Below are 19252 nucleotides of genomic sequence, written 5' to 3'. Positions count from 1 at the left end.
AGAAATGCTGGCAACTTGTCCCAGAGTAGAGGCAGGAAATGGAGAGAAGTCGACCGATTGAAGAGACTGTACTATGGGCTATGTGTCTATGTGTGCTATGGGCTGAATTGTGAACGTTCAAAATTCACGTGCTGAAGCCCTAACCCCCAGTACCTCTAAATGCGACTGGATTTGGAGACAGGGTCTTTAAACAGGTAATTAAGGTAAAATGATGTCACTCAGGCAGGGCCTAAACCAATATGACTGGTGTCCTTATAAGAAGAGGAGATTAGGACACATGCACAGAGGGAAGATAATGTGAAGACACAGGGAGGAGAAGGCCATCTACAAGCCAAGGAGAGAGGCCTCAAAAGGAACCAAATCTGCTGACACTTTGATCTCAGATTTCTAGCCTCCAGAACTGTGAAAAATAAATTTGTTGTTTAGGCCACCCAGTCTGTGGTATTTGCTATGGCAGTCCTAGCAAACTAATACACTGTGCAAAAAAAAATTTAAGTGACAAGACTTCCCTGATGGAGCAGTAGTTAAGAATCCGCCTGCCAATGCAGGGGACACGGGTTTGAGCCCTGGTCCAGGAGGATCCCACATGCCGCGGAGCAACTAAGCTCGTGCGCCACAACCACTGAGCCTGTGCTCTAGAGCCCACGAGCCACAACTACTGAGCCTGCGTGCTACAACTACTGAAGCCCGCACGCCTAGAGCATGTACTCTACAACAAGAGAAGCCACTGCAGTGAGAAGCCCGTGCACTGCAACGAAGAGTAGCCCCCGCTCGCCGCAACTAGAGAAAGCCTGCGCGCAGCAAAGAAGACCCAACACAGCCAAAAATAAATAAAATTTTAAAAAAAGATTTTAAATGAAGAATAAAACCTTTGAAAAATAAAAACATATACTCGATTTATTCTAACTGAAATCAGGGTGGTGTATGACAGTAAAGTTCAAGCAAAAGAGCCTTTCTTCAGTGTTCCCAGCGATGGCTTCTGTAATACAATTGTATTGTCCCTAAAACGAGTAGTAAGAAATACAAGTAATACAAAATGTTAGATGCTTCTATTTTGTAAGACTTTTATAAGAATTTTATCTTACTAGGAGAAAGCCATTTAAACTGAATTGGTTTTTACTTTCTCAATTTTCTAGCCTAGCCTATGAAATCTTCAAACATTAGATATAATTTGTAACAAAATAGGTGAAGAATATGCATTATTAATGTTTATCTTAAAATAGTTACCAAAAGTGAAACATGTGCAAAATTTCATTGCATTTCTAATGCAAATATCTAAAATTACATCATTATTATCCATGGAGGCAGTTACTGAGTTATACACAATGGTCCTACAGTGCTTTCACCCAAAGATCATTTAACATATTAACAATGAGCATTACTTTTAGCAAGGTATGTTGGAAGGAAAAAATAAAATTTAAAAAGGGCTTTCTTTGGTGTAAGTTTTCCATTTTTCCATATTCCACAGAAAGAAGAAAGAGCAAAATATCTAAAACCAAAAAGAAGTGAAAAAAAGCCTTGAACATCTTAATATTGAATCGATATTTTTAGAAGTTGTGAATCGCTTGTTTCAAATTTTTAACACATCTGTTACTGCAAAAGGTTAAGGAAGTACAAAATGACTTGAACAATACCTTAGAAAATCGTATTCCCCTGAAGGAGAATGATATTGTTGTATTCACAGTCTCTGCAACCAAAATACAAAATACAAAAAGTTATTGGCTAACATCAGGTGATTTTTGTTTGCTTGCTTGTTTGCTTGTTTGTTTGTAGTCCGGAGTGCACCTCTTACGATTTTACTACTGGCAGAAGCAATCCCAAGCAAAATTGTAGAGAAATAATGAATCTTATATACTGGCTACGATTCTCCTGTGGCTTCCTCTGCCACACTAAGCCCCTCTCACTATCAGCCTATATCTCATCCCTTAGCGGATACAAACTTGTAAGGCCCACTGGTCTCAATAATGAATGAATGATGAACAAGCTAGTGCTAATATGCTTCATCCCAAGTTACGTATGTGCATATTTATTGTTGCTGCCTCTTAGCAGGGAATGATAAAGAAAAATCTTCCTAAAGGTGGAGGAGAGATTTGGGAGGCAGCCAGGATACCACATCTCCTTCCAAGCCCACCACCGAGAAGCCTAGCTATGTAGTCACTTGAAATGCACAGCCATGGGCCTGGCCCTGAGGAAGCTGTGGGAGAGAGTCAGAAATGCAGGGAAAAACCACACTCCACTGACCCAGTCAGAAACAACAAAGGAGTGAACTTACAGGGTAGGCATAGAAAGAGAAATGTTCTGAACCTCTAACAAAAGCAGTATTGACCAAAAATCTTTCTTAAAGTAATATAAATAGTCAAGTGCAAACTGTATTGATTATTTTTCTCCAAGTTGGCTAAAGACACTCTTTACCAGGAAATGAACAGATTATGTCTACATCCATGCCTTCATTTTCACAAATAAGCATTTATTTATTTGCTTCTGGGAGTATTCTTATTAGGGGTACTAACACATTAAGATGTTGGTTCTTGAACTTAGTAAAGTGATCATATCTTCATGATCTTACGATCTTTCATTCAAGGCTAATCCAATTCAAATTTAATAGTTCAACCAATATTTATCGAAAGCCTACTACTATGTACCAGGGACTGGGGATACAAGGGTTAGTACAATACCATCCTTTCCCTCAAAGAGTTAAAGTCTTTTGGGGACACAGACACGCAAAGAAACCATTCCAAATACAATGTGCAGGGAAAAGATGCGGGAAGGATAAAGGCAGGATAGCACGTTTGTTAAGAGTGATGGCTCTGGGACCTGCACTGCTTGGATTCGAATCCCAGCTCCTCTCCTCACGCAGTGTGTGACCTTGGGCAAGTCACTTAACTTCTCTGTGCCTCAGTGAAATGACAGTGGATAATAACATCTACCTCATAGGATTTTGTTGTTGTTGTTGTTGTTGTTAACTTTTTTTTAACAGTGGTGTGTTAGTTTCTGCTTTATAACAAAATGAATCAGTTATACATATACATATGTTCCCATATCCCCTCCCTCTTGTGTCTCCCTCCCACCCTCCCTATCCCACCCCTCCAGGCGGTCACAAAACACCGAGCTGATCTCCCTGTGCTATGCGGCTGCTTCCCACTAGCTATCTACCTTACGTTTGGTAGTGTACATACGTCCATGCCTCTCTTTCGCTTTGTCACAGCTTACCCTTCCCCCTCCCCATATCCTCAAGTCCATTCTCCAGTAGGTCTGTGTCTTTATTCCCGTCTTACCCCTAGGTTCTTCATGATCTTTTTTTTTCTTAGATTCCATATATATGCGTTAGCATACGGTATTTGTCTTTCTCTTTCTGACTTACTTCACTCTGTATGACAGACTCTAGGTCCATCTACGACAGACTCTAGGTCCATCTACCTCATAGGATTATTACGAGGGTGTCAACTGAAAACAATGCACAGCCTATAGTTGAGAATTATGCTTTATTCGGTGGACGTACCGAGGACTTAAGCCTGGGAGACAGTCTCTCAGATAGCTCTGAGGCACTGCTCCAAAGAGGTAAGCGAGGAGCCAGAATATATAGAAGTTTTTCCAAAGAAAACTGAGGTAGTCGGAACATCAAAAGATTACTGTTAATTAAAGAAAAACCAGACCTCTCCAGTTCATGAATTTAGCTCTTTTCCATGTATGGGAAGATGCAAGCGTCTGGGCTCACTGAATCATTCCTTTGATGTGCACCTTAACTACCTAGGGCCGGTCTCCTGTGTTCTCCAACCTGAAAGCCCTCAGAGTCTACCATGGCGGAGAAAGGGAGGGGAGGGAGGCGGCAGCTGCAGTGGCTGAAGCCTTGATGGCCACAACATTCTTTGTTTACCGATATGGCAGGTGACATTCTCTGTCCACAAGGGCTATATAAGTTAATACATGTAAGTGCTCAGAACAAGGCCTGGAACATAGCACTCATGAAATGTTATTAACATTCAAATGTCATTTATTATAACATTAACTGTTACTCCTTTCTAGACCCCCCCTCCCATGGCATCTTGTGAATAATAATGATAATGTTATGAATATTATAGTTGATGTTAATAGTATTGTTATTGTGACAGTAGGACCGTCATAAAAGATGGGAAGGAAGGCGGGGGTACATTCCATGTGGCTGGAAAAAGAGGAGCAAAGGCAGGAAGGTGAAAATCAGTATAGCTTACACGAATGCCTGCAAGGGGCTCAATGTTATTAAAGCAAAGAAGCAGCAGGGGGCTTCCCTGGTGGCGCAGTGGTTGAGAGTCCGCCTGCCGATGCAGGGGACACAGGTTCGTGCCCCAGTCCGGGGGGATCCCACATGCCGCGGAGCTGCTGGCCCCGTGAGCCATGGCCGCTGAGCCCGCACGTCCGGAGCCTGTGCTCCGCTATGGGAGAGGCCACAGCAGTGAGAGACCCGCGTACCGCAAAAAAAAAAAAAAAAAAAAAAAAAAAAAGCAGCAGCAGGAGTGCTAAGAAGTAAACCTGAAGAAGTAAGTGTGAATGTGCTCAGGTTCCACACTAAGAGAATGGAGGTGATAGGGAAACATCCAAGGATGTGAAATGGTCAGAGTTTGTTTAGAGAGGTGAGTCACGTGACTGTATAGTAGCTGGATTTAAGGGGAGCACTGAAAGTCAGGGAGACCCGTGAGAGCCCAGGAGACAGTGACAGTGGTGAAGAGAAGAGGAGGTAAATGCCTCCCGTGACCTCCGTCTCAGGTACCCTCCCTCATCATGCTGTGTCTCGTCATCCTGCTGCTTTCCTTGAGAGCACTTATCGTAAACTGAATCTTATTTCACTTTCATCTTTATCTCCTTTCGTGACCTAGTTACCATCTTGTTTCCTCCACTGGCCTACAAGCTCCACGAGGACAGGGGTTTTGCTTTGGTCACTTCTGAATTTCCAGCTCTTGGTACTACCTGGTCCCTGAATACCTGGCTCCGAGATCAGCTACATAATTTGCAAGGCTAAGCACAAAATGAAAATGGGAGGGCACTTATTCAGAAAGCAGGGGAAATATCCATTAAAGGTACTAAAATATAGGGCTTCCCTGGTGGCGCAGTGGTTGAGAGTCCGCCTGCCGATGCAGGGGAAACGGGTTCGTGCCCCGGTCTGGGAAGATCCCACATGCCGCGGAGCGGCTGGGCCCGTGAGCCATGGCCGCTGGGCCTGTGCGTCCGGAGCCTGTGCTCCGCAACGGGAGAGGCCACAACAGTGAGAGGCCCACATACCACAAAAAAAAAAAAAAAAAAAAAAAAAAAAAAAAAAAAAAAAAAAAGGTACTAAAATATAAAGTTTTTTCCTTTCTTCCATAGTTTCTTTCTCCCTCTCTCTAGACTTGCCATGAGTTTAAAAATTTTTTTCTTTCAATTTTATTGAGATATAATTGACATATAGCACAGAAATTTAAGGTGTACAGCATAATAACTTGACCTACATACACTGCAAAATGATTATCATGGTAATCCATCACCTCATAAAACCAGAAAAAAAAGAAAAAGAAAGAAAAAAATGGTTTTTTTCCTTGTGATAAGAGCTTTTAGGATCTACTCTCTTAGCAACTTACAGATACACCACACAGCAGCGCTAACTACAGTCACTGCCAAATTCTTTGTTTCCTTTTTTTTTTTTTTTTTGTGGTACGCGGGCCTCTCACTGTTGCGGCCTCTCCCGTTGTGGAGCACAGGCTCCAGACGCGCAGGCTCAGCGACCATGGCTCACGGGCCCAGCCGCTGCGTGCCATGTGGGATCTTCCCGGACCGGGGCACGAACCCGTGTCCCCTGCATCGGCAGGCGGGCTCTCAACCACTGCGCCACCAGAGAAGCCCTGTTTCCTATTTAATGTATTCAAAATAAAACAAAAATTTTAATCATTAGCATGAATTTTACCATTCCCCTTTATACTGTACAATGCTGACTGTAAACACAAATATCAGAGCATTTAACTCTGAGGCAGAATCACTGAAGTTTCGCAATTTATATTTCGTGGCTCATCCTCAGAAGGCGCCTGAAGCTGGTCAGGAGAAAGTGACCTAAGCCAGGCTCAGGAAGTCTGGAAGGAGGAAGAGAAGGTCCCCCATGCATGAAAGAATCTGAGGGAATTTTCCGTGGCACAGGGCGCAAGGTAAGTGTAGAAGCTCACAGCCACCCAGGGGCTGCTCCACAGTGACCTGGGGGTGGGAGTGGGGGTGACACCTGTGCAAAGCCTGGGCCTGACAGCTGCCTGACAGGGTCGCCCTCCCACAGGCTGCCAGATGCCTCATACCCCAGAGCAGGGCAAGGAAGCCAAATCAGGCATCTTTCTTTACCACAGGCATGCAGATCCACAAGTGACTCTCAAAGGTTTTGCAACCTCTGTGCAATACCTCCACGAGCTACTTGCCACGGGGGAGACCATCTGGCCCCCACCTAGTCACCCACTAAACAGTGCCGCGGTGCTGCCAGCCCAGGTGGGGCGGCCACTGCCATACCCCAGCCCAGACACTGCAGGATACCATGCCTGACCCTGACCCTCCTTGCTCCAGGCCTCCACCAGGGGCACAGGGTGGCAGGCATCACTGGATGGGATGAGAGGGGAGATGCCAGGCAGGGCCCAGGGCGCCATCAGGTAGTGAGCAGCAGGGAGCCAAGAACCTGTCCAGGGGAGGTGGGCACATACACCACTGTCCCATCACACTTTGTGTACAAAACACATGCTCAAAGATAAAATGACTAAGCATCTCAAGACTGTGATCCCAGAACAGTACACCCCAAATGTGAAACCCTTCTAAGTATGGGGCCCTGGTTGTGAAGCAAACCCTGTCAACTTTGTAGGAGGGAGGGAGGGAGGGAGATGGATGGGACTTGAGTTTGAGGAAGAAATCAAGAATAACTCCCAAGGGACTTCCCTGGTGGTCCAGTGGTTAAGACTCGGAGCTTCCACGGCAGGGGACACGGGTTCAATCCCTGGTCAGGGAACTAAGGTTCCGCATGCCACACTGTGCAGCCAAAAAAAAAAAGTAATTCCCAAATTTCTATCTGGGGAAACTGCCCAAATGTTTACCAGGTCACGTGGGAAGGAGCTCTAACCTCTTCTGTGGAGTAGCCCTCTTTCTCAACTGTTTTGTCTTTCTTTCTGAGAAAGACATATCTCCCACTCTCCTCTTATGGGAAGTTAGCTTGAAGCCTCTTGAAGGAGCCAAGAGAGTACCAAGGCAGAGTCAGAGAAAAGGAAGACGGAACCTCAGCTTAGGCCCTTCTCTGCTCTTCCCAAAAGGGATCCACACAGCTCACTGGTGGTCCAGTCCAGGTCTCCTGGCAACTATGCAGGACGCAGGACCCAAGCCTCGGATGGTGTTATGGGGTTGCACAGTGTCCCCCCAAAAGATATATTCAAGTCCTAACCCCCAGTACCTGTGAATATGGCCTTACCTGAAAGTAGGATTATTTGCAAACCGTCAAATTAAGATGAAGTAATTAAGGTGGGCCCTAATTGAATATGACTGTGTCCTTATGAAAAGGGGAAATTTGGACATGCAGACTGACATGCATCAAGGGAAGACCACATGAAGGCACAGGAAAAAGATGGTCATCTACAAGGCAAGAGTCTCCTGGGGCCGCCGGATCCTAGGAGAGAGGCCTGGAGCAGATCCTTCCCGAGAGCCTTCAGAGGGAGCACAACCCTACCAGCACCTTGATCTCAGACTTGTAGCTTACAGAACTGCTAGATGATAAATCTCTGTCGTTCTAAGCCACCCAGTTTGTGGTACCTTGATACAGCAACCCTTGCAAAATCCTGAAAATAGGGCTAACAGACTTATTAAGTTTAAAACACCTTTGAAATATCCATTTATTTATTCATAAATGTGTTTTTGAAAGAAATGAAGGGGTGTGTGTGTGTGTGTGTGTGTGTGTGTGTGTGTATAAGAAGTGGAGGGACTTCCCTCGTGGTCCAGTGGGTAAGACTCCACGCTCCCAATTCAGGGGGCCCAGGTTCGATCCCTGGTCAGGGAACTAGATCCCACATGCACGCCGCAGCTAAGGAGTCCATATGCCGCAATGAAGATCCCACGTACCGCAACTAAGACCCGGCGCAGCCAAAATTAATTAATTAATTAATTAATTAATTATTTTTTAAAAATAAAAGAAGTGGAATGATTTTGTGCAATTTTTATTTTATGTTCACTTGCCCATATTTTCTAAATATCATATCCTAAAAATGTATGACCTTTGTAACAACAAAAAAAGGAAAGGTCGGCCGGAAGTAGCCGAAGCAAGCGGCGGAAGTAGCCGAAGCGGCCGGAGCGGACGCGCGGCAAGGCAACGCGAGAGCTGCACAGGGTCCTACCCGGGCGTCTCGGCATGGCGGGCTTCGACAAGTTCGAGCGGCAGCTCAACGAGAATAAGCAAGAGCGTGACACGGAGAACCGGCACCGGAAGCGCAGCCACAGCTGCTCTCGAAGCCGGGACCGCAAGCGCCGCAGCCGCAGCCGGGACCGGCGCAACCGGGACCAGTGCAGCACGTCCCGGGACAGGCGGCGCCGAAGCAAACCTTTGACCAGAGGCGCTAAAGAGGAGCACGGTGGATTGATTCGTTCCCCCCGCCACGAGAAGAAGAAGAAGGTCCGTAAATATTGGGACGTGCCACCGCCCGGCTTCGAGCACATCACCCCCATTCAGTACAAGGCCATGCAAGCTGCCGGTCAGATTCCAGCCACCGCCCTTCTCCTCACCATGACCCCCGACGGTCTGGCTGTGACCCCGACGCCGGCGCCCGTGGGCAATAGCCAGATGACCAGACAGGCCCGGCGCCTCTATGTGGGCAACATCCCCTTCGATAGCACTGAGGAGGCCATGGTGGATTTCTTCAACGCCCAGATGCGCCTGGGGATGCTGACGCAGGCCCCCGGCAATCCCGTCTTGGCAGTGCAGATTAACCAGGACAGGAACTTTGCCTTCTTAGAGTTCCGCTCAGTGGACGAGACCACGCAGGCCATGGCCTTTGATGGCATCATCTTCCAGGGCCAGTCGCTGAGGATCCGCAGGCCTCACGACTACCAGACCCTGCCTGGCATGTCAAAGAACCCCTCTGTCTCTGTGCCTGGAGTCGTGTCCACCATGGTCCCGGACTCTGCCCACAAGCTGTTCGTCGGGGGCTTACCCAACTACCTGAATGACGACCAGGTAAAAGAGCTGCTGACAAAGTTTGGGCCTCTCAAGGCCTTCCACCTGGTTAAGGACAGTGCCACAGAGCTCTCCAAGAACTACGCCTTCTGTGAGTACGTGGACATCAACGTCACAGATCAGGCCATCGCGGGGCTGAACGGGATGCAGCTGGGGGATACGAAGCTGTTTGTCCAGAGAGCAAGCGTGGGAGCCAAGAATGCCACGCTGAGTACCATCAACCAGACCCCCGTGACCTTGCAAGTGCCTGGCCTGATGATGAGCTCCCTGGTGCAGATGGGTGGTCACCCGACTGAGGTTCTGTGCCTCATGAACATGGTCCTGCCCGAGGAGCTGCTGGACGACGAGGAGTACAAGGAGATCGTGGAGGACGTGCGTGACGAATGCAGCAAGTACGGGCTCGTCAAGTCCATCGAGATCCCCCGGCCCGTGGACGGCATGGAGATGCCCGGTTGTGGAAAGGTCTTCGTGGAGTTCACCTCTGTGTCTGACTGCCAGAAAGCCATGCAGGGCCTGACGGGTCGCAAGTTCGCCAACAGAGTGGTTGTCACAAAATACTGTGACCCCGACTCTTACCACCGCCGGGACTTCTGGTAGAGGCGGCGGGGGAGGTCAGGGGCAGGGCTGGCTGGGGCTTCTCCCCCTCCAGCTCCCCCTCTGAAGACGATGGGCAGAGGAGTGACAGCCGAATGACAGCCGGCAGCAACTGGAATGTCAGTGATTAAGGGTTGGGGCGGGTGTTGAGGGCGGGGAGGCGACGGGGGAAGTGCGCACACAGACCCACACAGACACAGAGGGAAGGGGTGGGGAGGCGGTGCACAGCAGGGCGGGGTCGGACCCCCACGGCCCCTCCCCCGAAGTCTCTCTTCCCTTATGCCCCCGTTCTCTCCCCTTCCCCACCGTAGAAACATAGCGTGTTTATAGTTTATGGCCAAACGATATTGAATTTTGTTGTCCGGGCCCGATACCCTGCCCTCTTCCCTTTCAGGACCACAGCTCCTTTCCTTTTGGCCTCTGGTCCTCTCCACCGTGTCCTCCCTGGTTTCTTACATAGTTGATTCTCTCCTCTTTAGTCTCCCCAGACCTGCCCCCCACCCCGTGGCCCCTGTCCCTCTCCTACTCTGTGGCAGTTTCATATTTGCTAAGACGAATTTGCTCATTAAACATTTTGTTGTATTTTACTTTATGGAAAAAGAAAATAAAGGAAAGTTATTTTAAAAGTTGGTAAGCATGTTCCTTACTCATTTGATTCCCAAATTTTCAAGGGACGGTTGACAGCATCAATGCTTCTTAAATCAGAATGTCCTGAGCTCTAAGCCCATATATTCGGCTGCCAGATGGACATGTTTATTTGAATGTTCCCAAATGACCTTGAGCCCAACGTGCCAAACCAGAACTCGTTATCCTTCTCTTTAAAAATCTGCCCCTTGCTTTTGCACACATCATTTCTGATGATGGCACTTCCGTCCATCCAGTCAACAGCCCTGGAGCAGTTCCTGATTTATCTAATGTTTGCCTGCCACGTGAGATCAGTCAGCACCTCCCGCCTGTCCTGTTCCTCAATAGGCTCTCTTTCGTCTCCTCCTCTTTACTCCCAGGGCCGCCCTCGTGGTCCCTCAACGGCCTCCCAGCTGTGTTTCCTTCCATCCAAGTTTCTTGCCTCAGCCAACCCCACCTCCTTTAGAGACAGGCTGGGACCTGGGACCCTTTGCTGCAGTGCTTGCACCTGGACTAACGTCTCCTCCAGCAACAAAGCATAGAGAAACTGTAAGGGAGGAAAAATAACTGCATGCAGGCCCAGTTGGGGCAAATTATGGACAAGATACAAAAAGGCCAAAAAAACCCCAACTGCCACTCTGAAGAGCCGGAAGCAAAAACTGGGTGTCGGGAGCAAAAGCAGGGTACTGCACACGTCCCCTGCACACACCACCACCTAAGGGGTGGGCAGACCACCTAAGCCACACCTTTGGCCGACCCCTGGACACACCCCTACCCACACCCCGTATAAGGAACCAGCTCGCCCCCCCTCGGGAAGGGAGCGAGCAAGGGTATCTGTTACGAGTGGGGGCTGCTCATTGTTGCCGTGTGCAGGCTTCTCACTGCGGTGGCTTCCCTTGTTGCGGAGCACAGGCTCTAGGCATGCGGGCTTCAGCAGCTGTGGCACGTGGGCTCTAGAGCGCAGGCTCAGTAGTTGCGGCGCATGGGCTTAGTTGCTCCGCGGCATGTGGGATCTTCCCGGACCAGGGCTCGAACCCGTGTCCCCTGCATTGGCAGGCGGACTCTTAACCACTGCATCACCAGGGAAGTCCCTCTTACCAATTTCTATTGATCAGGGAAGGCTAAGAACCCTGGTCGGTAACACTTCCATAAGAACCCTAGTTATCTGCAAAAATGGAAATCTCAGTGGGTCATCCCCACCCACTAACAACAAGATGCAGGCCAACATTTTATGCATGACTGACTTACATGTTGGCTCCTTGCCCCTTTTCTAGGCTCACCTCCAGCAATTCCCCACAACACATTCTGCTCCAGCTACAAAAAAGATACTCCCCAAATAAAACATATTCCTTCATGGCTAGATACGTTTGCATATGCTGTTTCCTCTCAGGGAATGTCCTTTTTCCTCACTATCTGATGTTCTCAGACTCAAGATTCTAATAAAAGACTCTCTGAAGCCTTATCTGAGTTCTCCTGTCACAGTAAGTTGGTAACTATGCAGTTAAGACTAAGAGCATATAATCTATTAGCATTTATGACATTGCCTTGCAACATTTGTTCCCATGACTATTTTTCCCAGAGCAGAGTGACCTTCTGAAGAGGGAGGACCTATCATTCAACTCTGGATCACCACAACCTAAATCATGACTCACTCAAATTAGGTTCAACAGATGTTTGTGGAAGGCAGGGAGGGGAGGTGGGAAGAAGCAGGCAGGCTGGGTGGAGTCTGATACATCTTTGGTCTCAAGAAAGTGAAACTTTGAAATTTCACATAAATGTCAACGTAATCCCACAGAGATTAAGTGAAATAATTGTAAAGCTGTTGTATGAGAGAAATGGACACTTTTTAAACAACAGTAATCTACCAAGAGGATTTCTTTCGCTTTTTTTGTCGTCGTTTTGGTTTCTTTTATTTATTTATTTATTTTTAGGCCACAGTGCCGGCTTGCAGGATCTTATTTCCCTGACCAGGGATCGAACCCATGCCCCCTGCAGTGGAAGCGTGGAGTCCTAACCACTGGACCACCAGGGAAGTCCCGAGGATTTCTTTCAAAGGGAAAGAAAGCATGGCCAGTGGAAGAGTAGTTCTTAAGAGTTAGGAGGCTACTCCATTACCAGATCTCCAAATGACCAAGGGCACGTTACTGAACCACTGCAGACATCGGTTTCCTCACTTATAAAAATGACAGGACTATAAATAAAGTCAGGAACAAAAGAAGGATCCTGTTATGCACATGAATATTTAATCACCATAATTCTTGAATTCTCACACTGAGCACTGTACTAAGCTTTTTTTTTTTTTTTCCCCCCGGTACATGGGCCTCTCACTGTTGTGGCCTCTCCCGTTGCGAAGCACAGGCTCCGGACGCGCAGGCTCAGCGGCCATGGCTCACGGGCCCAGCCGCTCCACGGCATGTGGGATCTTCCCGGACTGGGACACGAACCCGCATCCCCTGCATCGGCAGGCGGACTTGTACTAAGCTTTTTAACACACATTCTCTAATTTAATCCTTAAAACCATGTAAAATAGGTTTCACCGTCCCCATTTCCCAGATGAGGAAAACGAGGATGATAGAGGTTAAATAACACCCAAGGTCACATTGCTGATAGGTGGAAAAGCTGGGACACAGACTCAGGTGTTTATGGCTCTGAGCCCAGACTCATAAGCAATGCCAGCTCCACAATGTGTATGTGCCTTGGGGGTGGCAGACAAGTTAGAGGTGAGGAGAGCTGGTTGGCTGGGAGATATATCTTGAAGCTTCGTTTGCATAGCAAGCAGATTGGTTTACTTAGAAACTTTTTTTTTTTTGGCCACACTGCACAGCTTGTGGGATCTTAGTTCCCCAAGCAGGGATCAAATGTGGGCCCTCGGCAGTGAAAGTGCAGAGTTCCAACCACTGGACCGCCAGGGAACTCCCAGAAACTTTTTTTTTTTGACTGCTAAAAAATGTATAATCCAATTGATGTCCCTGTCAAAGCAAGTATAAGCCTTTCTGTTAAGAACTTTTATATTACTGTCATTCCATTAATTCTCTACCCTTATTTTCCATTTTTGTCCCAACTAATTTTTGTCTATCTAATTTATGTTATGTTGCTCAAATTAACGTATGCATGTAAACTACCTGAAATCTGCTCTTAAACAAGAGAGGGCACTGGTTACTGGTAAATAATTATAGGGGAAAACATTCAACTGCAATAGTAATTTTTAAAATGTTAATAAAAAACAATTAGGCTTGGGGGCTTCCCTGGTGGCGCAGTGGTTGAGAATCTGCCTGCCAATTCAGGGAACACGGGTTCGAGCCCTGGTCTGGGAAGATCCCACATGCCGCGGAGCAACTAGGCCCGTGAGCCACAACTACTGAGCCTGCGCGTCTGGAGCCTGTGCTCTGCAACAAGAGAGGCCGCGATAGTGAGAGGCCCGTGCACCGCGATGAAGAGTGGCCCCCGCTCGCCGCAACTAGAGAAAGCCCTCGCACAGAAACGAAGACCCAACACACCTAAAAATAAATAAATATATTAAAAAAAAAATTAGGCTTAAGTTTTTTAACCTAATAAAGTTTTTTAAAATCTTCTTTTTTAAAATGATAATGCCCTATACCCTGAGAAAACCATAATTCAGAAAGAGTCATGTACCACAATGTTCATTACAGCTCTACTTACAATAGCCAGGACATGGAAGCAACCTAAATGTCCATCAACAGATGAATGGATAAAGAAGATGTGGCACATATATACAACGGACTATTACTCAGCCATAGAAGGAAACGAAATTGAGTTATTTGTAGTGAGGTGGATGGACCTAGAGTCTGTCATATAGAGTGAAGTAAGTCAGAAAGAGAAAAACAAATACCATATGTTAACACATATATATGGAATCTAAAAAAAAAAAAAGGTTCTGAAGACATAGAGAATGGACTTGAGGACACAGGGAGGGGGAAGGGTAAGCTGGGACAAAGTGAGAGAGTGGCACGGACATATATACACTACCAAATGTAAAATAGATAGCTAGTGGGAAGCAGCCTCATAGCACAGGGAGGTCAGCTTGGTGATTTGTGACCATCTACAGGGGTGGGATAGGGAGGGTGGGAGGGAGATGCAAGACGGAGGGATATGGGGATATATGTATATGTATAGCTGATTCACTTTATTATAAAGCAGAAACTAACACACCATTGTAAAGCAATTATAACCCAATAAAAATTATTAAAAATAAAATGATAATGCCTGATGTTAACAAGACAGAGATTAAACTACTATATGTATACATTGCCGGTGGTACAATGTATAAACTGATACAATTTTTCAGAAAAGCAATTTGGCCTTATGTAAACAAAACCACATAGATTCAAATCATTTAAGCTCAGGAATCTCCCTTGGAGTTATGTGTTAACTCCTTCTTCCAAACATGAGAATATTCAAATCTAAAATATGAGAATATTTATATATGCATTATAATATTGTTTATAATAGTAAAAGTATCAGAAGAAAACTAAATGTCTAATAGGAAAATAGTTAAGTAAACCAGGGCATACATACCACTAAGGGAGATGTTTCATCATGTAACATTTATACTCTGATTTTTAAACCACATGGATTATCTGATCAAATAATTAAATAATTTTTAAAAAGAAAATAATTAGAGTACAGTATACTTACAACTGCATAACAATATGCATGAATTTAAAAATGAGAACAAAATACTCCAAAATGTTCTTAGAAATATGATTCTGTGACTTTTTGATTGTTTTCATTTTCTAATTTTTGGTAATGTGACAATATGATTATAGAATTTTTTGATTCTGTGACTTTTTGCTTGTTTTCATTTTCTAATTTTAATGTGACAATATGATATATAGAATTTTTTAAACTATTTAAAATGCTAGTTTAAAAATTATTAAGGAAAAATCCATGGGTTTGCAATAAGTGGCCTTTAAGTTCCTAAAGTTTGAAATTTTATGATTCTGTGAGTAATTCCAGGGTGGAAAAAAGGGGAGAAAAGACACTGAGGGAACGAATATAAGTGCATAGAAAAATCTATTGTGTTTTTATGAAAAATAATAAATGCAATGTTTCGAAACAGAGAACCATAACCAAGGGTAAATATACAGTATTAATCTGAACAAGGTAAAAATTTTAATATCCCTTCAAACACACCAAATAAGTGTCATCTTAATAATAATCCAGTAACATAATTGTAAAATATTGTTTAAACTGCTAAAAGAAAAACTTTGGATGGAAATAAAGAATTATTATCAGAAAAGGAACTTCACATTTTTAATGTATTTCATTTTCATAGCGTTCTCATAAGGTATTATACTCTATTCTGAGGGTAATACGAATTGAATGCTTACCTCCCTTCAGAGCTCTGCAAAAAGAATAATGATCATCAGATCCTCGGCAAATAACTTCTTTGCGCACTGGGAAATTCACGGACTTAAAAGATATATAGATATTGAAATATAAGCTTTTTATGTCTCTTCCTTAAAAAGAAAAAAATTTCATTAGCCCCTCAAATAAGGTATTTTTAATAAATATTTAATAACCAACATTTACTGTATACTTAAAATATGCCCTGTGCTTTTCCTACATTATTTCATTTAATTATGACAACTACCTATAATGTGGATATTATTATCCTGTTTTGTAAATGAGAAAACTGAAGTTCTGAGAGGGCCACTAGTTGATTGTAATCAAATAGAATGTTCCACAGTGAGAATTATGTGGGCTATGCCTAAAAATAGAATAACCTATATTTTTGAGAAAACTATCAAATGAAAATATAAAATTTCCAGTTGTAGTCATAGACCGTTCTGCGTTCTGACTCCTCTCCCAAGTCTAGCTCACTGACTCATCTTTCTTAGGATTCTAATTTCCACCAGGAAATTCACAAGAGAGGGAAGGGAAAGGAAGTTTGTTTTTTTTTTCCCCTATGAATTTATTTATTTATTTTTGTTTGTGTTGGGTCTTCGTTTCTGTGCGAGGGCTTTCTCTAGTTGCGGCAAGCAGGGGCCTCTCTTCATTGTGGGGCGCGGGCCTTTCACTGTCGTGGCCTCTCTTGTTGCAGGGCACAGGCTCCAGACGCGCAGGCTCAGTAGTTGTGGTTCACGGGCCTAGTTGCTCCGCGGCATGTGGGATCTTCCCAGACCAGGGCTCGAACCCATGTCCCCTGAATTGGCAGGCAGATTCTCAACCACTACGCCACCAGGGAAGCCCAGGAAGGCTGTTTTGATGAAAGATTTCTTGGAGAACAAAATTGAACCTTTTGATTAAAAATTAAATAGATGAGCTATTTATTATTTCCTCAGGATCTCTTTATTACCAATGAAGATGGAAAATTCCAGGAAGAAATGCATTTTGCTCAACTCTTCTAAGTTACTCAGTTGGCCCAACTGGACAAAATGCACAATCTTTTTTATAATGAAAACAATTACTGTAACCACTATCTCATGGAAAGTATTTTCCTAATAAGGTCACCATGACTCATTGTAGCCATAATAAAAATTAAAAAATTTTTTTTCCATCTTTACCTTGAACTTGGCTATGCAGAACAGAACTGCCAGCTCCTTCCTCAAAACCCTGTCCTTCCTTTGGTGTTGGTGCTACCACTGTCTTCTTGTTGTCCTCCAACCGTTCTGCATTCTGACTCCTCTCCCAAGTCTAGCTCACTGACTCATCTTTCTTAGGATTCTAATCTCAGTGCTTCTCAATTTTCACACTGCAAACTCTCCCCAGCTTTAAATACCACATAGGGTAATAACTCCCAAATCATCATCTTTAGTCTCAACTTTTCTTTTAAGCATCTGTCCCCTGTGTGCATTCAATATCTCTGCTCAAATGTCACTTATTACCACACCCAAAAGATCCAAAATTGATTTCCTTATCTTCACCACCCAATCAGCACTAGAATTCCTAATCCCAGTCAATCCTACTAGCCTCCCTTTTATCCCCATTACCACTATCTTAATGCAGGCTCTCGTTACTCTGAGCCTAAAGTACCACCAGACTTCCTTACTTGTCTCTACTTCTCTACTTTCAGGGTAAAGTGTAGAGAAGAAGAACGTTATACAGTCTGTTTCAAACAGTGGCCCCGTGGCCCACGCCATGGACATGGACCTGAACCTTTCTCAAAGCAGGTATGTGTATAGAAGTTGAAGAGCTGTTTTCACAAGGGATGCCTTGAGATACAAGCACATGGTAGCGTGGCATCCAGTGATAATGCAGAACAAAGAATCTTCTTCCATTTCTGTGTGCAACACACTATGATTCCAGTCTTCAATGATTCCAAGAAAGGAAGTGCTGCTTTGACATCTCAACCCTTTACATCTTGAGAAGCTTCTTGCCCTTAGATATCACTGTGGTCATGTCAGGCACGTGAACAGTGGTTGAAGTGAGGTACAACTTGCGTGGCTCAGCAGGCCAGAGATATCAATGTGGGTGTTGGAGTGAGAGACAAGAAACATGGTGGCTCTCGGGGGTTTAGCAAAGAAAACTGTTTCTGAGCTCACCTAACACAACTTTGGGAACTTCTGGAAATAACTTTGAGGAAGGCTTATGATCCAGCTGTATATGTCAATTAGCTAATAGTGACATATAATTTATTAGCAAGGCTATGAAGTCTCAAATCATTTCCATTCCCAACCTATTTTTGGTACAAGGTTGCTCTTATAGCTCCTACTGAATTTAAGTACAGATAGGGCCACAAAAATAAGGTTGATTTCTATGAATGTGGCCCACATTTTATACAGATGTTCTACTATATTCTAGGGAAACTCAGGTCATAACTGCAAAGCATCATAAAAAAACATGACTGAATAATTCTTTCATTACTGAATTAATATCATATTATATAAATGTCATATTTAGTAAGTGATTAGGGTATTTGTGGTGGCCATGGAGGTGTGCTGCTTAAAACTCCCTTCCAAAGAATCTGTGGGGAGGAGGGCAGTGGGCAGACAGCCACCAGCTACTGCACTTTCAGATATATCTTAGCACTCATCCGGAGGCCAGACTCTAACAGTCTGCTCCTATAATGACAGAGCACAACAAGGACACTAGAGCCAGCCTATTCCTGTCTATCATGGGACACGTGTGACAGGCAATCTTTGCTCTAAGACTCCCCACTGACCTGGTTGAGGATGTCTCAGGGATGCATTTTGGTCTGATGACCATCCTACCCAATTCTCCTTCCTTCTCTCTCATTTCAAAGGTATCAGACCATCACTTCAATCTGCATCCTCTCCTTGCCTGCTCTAGCTTCCTCTTTCCTTTATTATTCACAAACATTTCGCCCCCCCAAAATCCCCTGTATGTCTAATTCCTTCTTGGTATCTGCTTTTCAGAGAACCCTAAGTGAAACTGTGTTGTATTATTATTACTTGGGTCTGGAAGGCCTGCTTCCTGTGTGTTAAGGGGAAGGGGCTCACTTGAAAATGAGGTCATTCATTATGTAAATAATCACTTCTGCAAACACCTAGAGGTAAAGCACACCACATAGACCAGAAAACAAAACCTGAGAAAAGAGGAAGAAATTGTAGAGCCTTCGTTGGGCAAAAGTTTAGATTATTTTAGGGGATTAAGAGATACAAACTACTATGTATAAAATAAGCAACAAGGATATATTATACAGAACAGGGAAATATAGCCATTATTTTGTAATAACTTTAAATGGAGTATAATCTGTACAAGTACTGAAACACTATGTTGTACACCTGAAATTAATATAGTATTGTAAATCAACTATACTTCAGTAAAAAAAAAAAAAAAGTTTAGATTATTTATTTCACCCTTGGCCAAGAAAGTGGAGCAAGTAGCTCACTGTTCTTTCCTCTGTGCTACCACTAAGCCTTATTG

The 19252-nt window shown here is 44.6% G+C and overlaps 2 protein-coding genes across 2 annotated transcripts in view; one reads left to right on the top strand and one right to left on the bottom strand.

Moving 5' to 3' along the window:
* Positions 1-870: 870 nt before the first annotated feature.
* Positions 871-19252, bottom strand: part of LY96 (lymphocyte antigen 96) — a gene marked incomplete at its 5' end in the record, with an annotated part of 32879 nt that continues 14497 nt past the window's right edge. The window contains 3 exons of the mRNA XM_079722372.1: positions 871-1001; positions 1635-1687; positions 15754-15882. Of these exons, the coding sequence (XP_079578498.1) occupies positions 903-1001; positions 1635-1687; positions 15754-15882 (281 nt within the window). The 3' untranslated portion in view covers positions 871-902. The remainder of the gene's footprint in view (positions 1002-1634; positions 1688-15753; positions 15883-19252) is intronic.
* Positions 8363-9781, top strand: LOC307065527 (splicing factor U2AF 65 kDa subunit-like; the record flags this gene model as incomplete). The annotated part of the gene is made up of 1 exon (XM_079722370.1): positions 8363-9781. One exon carries the CDS (start codon positions 8363-8365, stop codon positions 9779-9781), a length of 1419 nt encoding a protein of 472 aa, XP_079578496.1.

The sequence above is a fragment of the Hyperoodon ampullatus genome (genome assembly GCF_949752795.1).
Source record: "Hyperoodon ampullatus genome assembly, chromosome: 17".
Taxonomy (NCBI): domain Eukaryota; kingdom Metazoa; phylum Chordata; class Mammalia; order Artiodactyla; family Ziphiidae; genus Hyperoodon; species Hyperoodon ampullatus.
The sequence above is the reverse complement of the archived record's forward strand: the minus strand, read 5'-3'. Positions and strand labels throughout refer to the sequence as shown.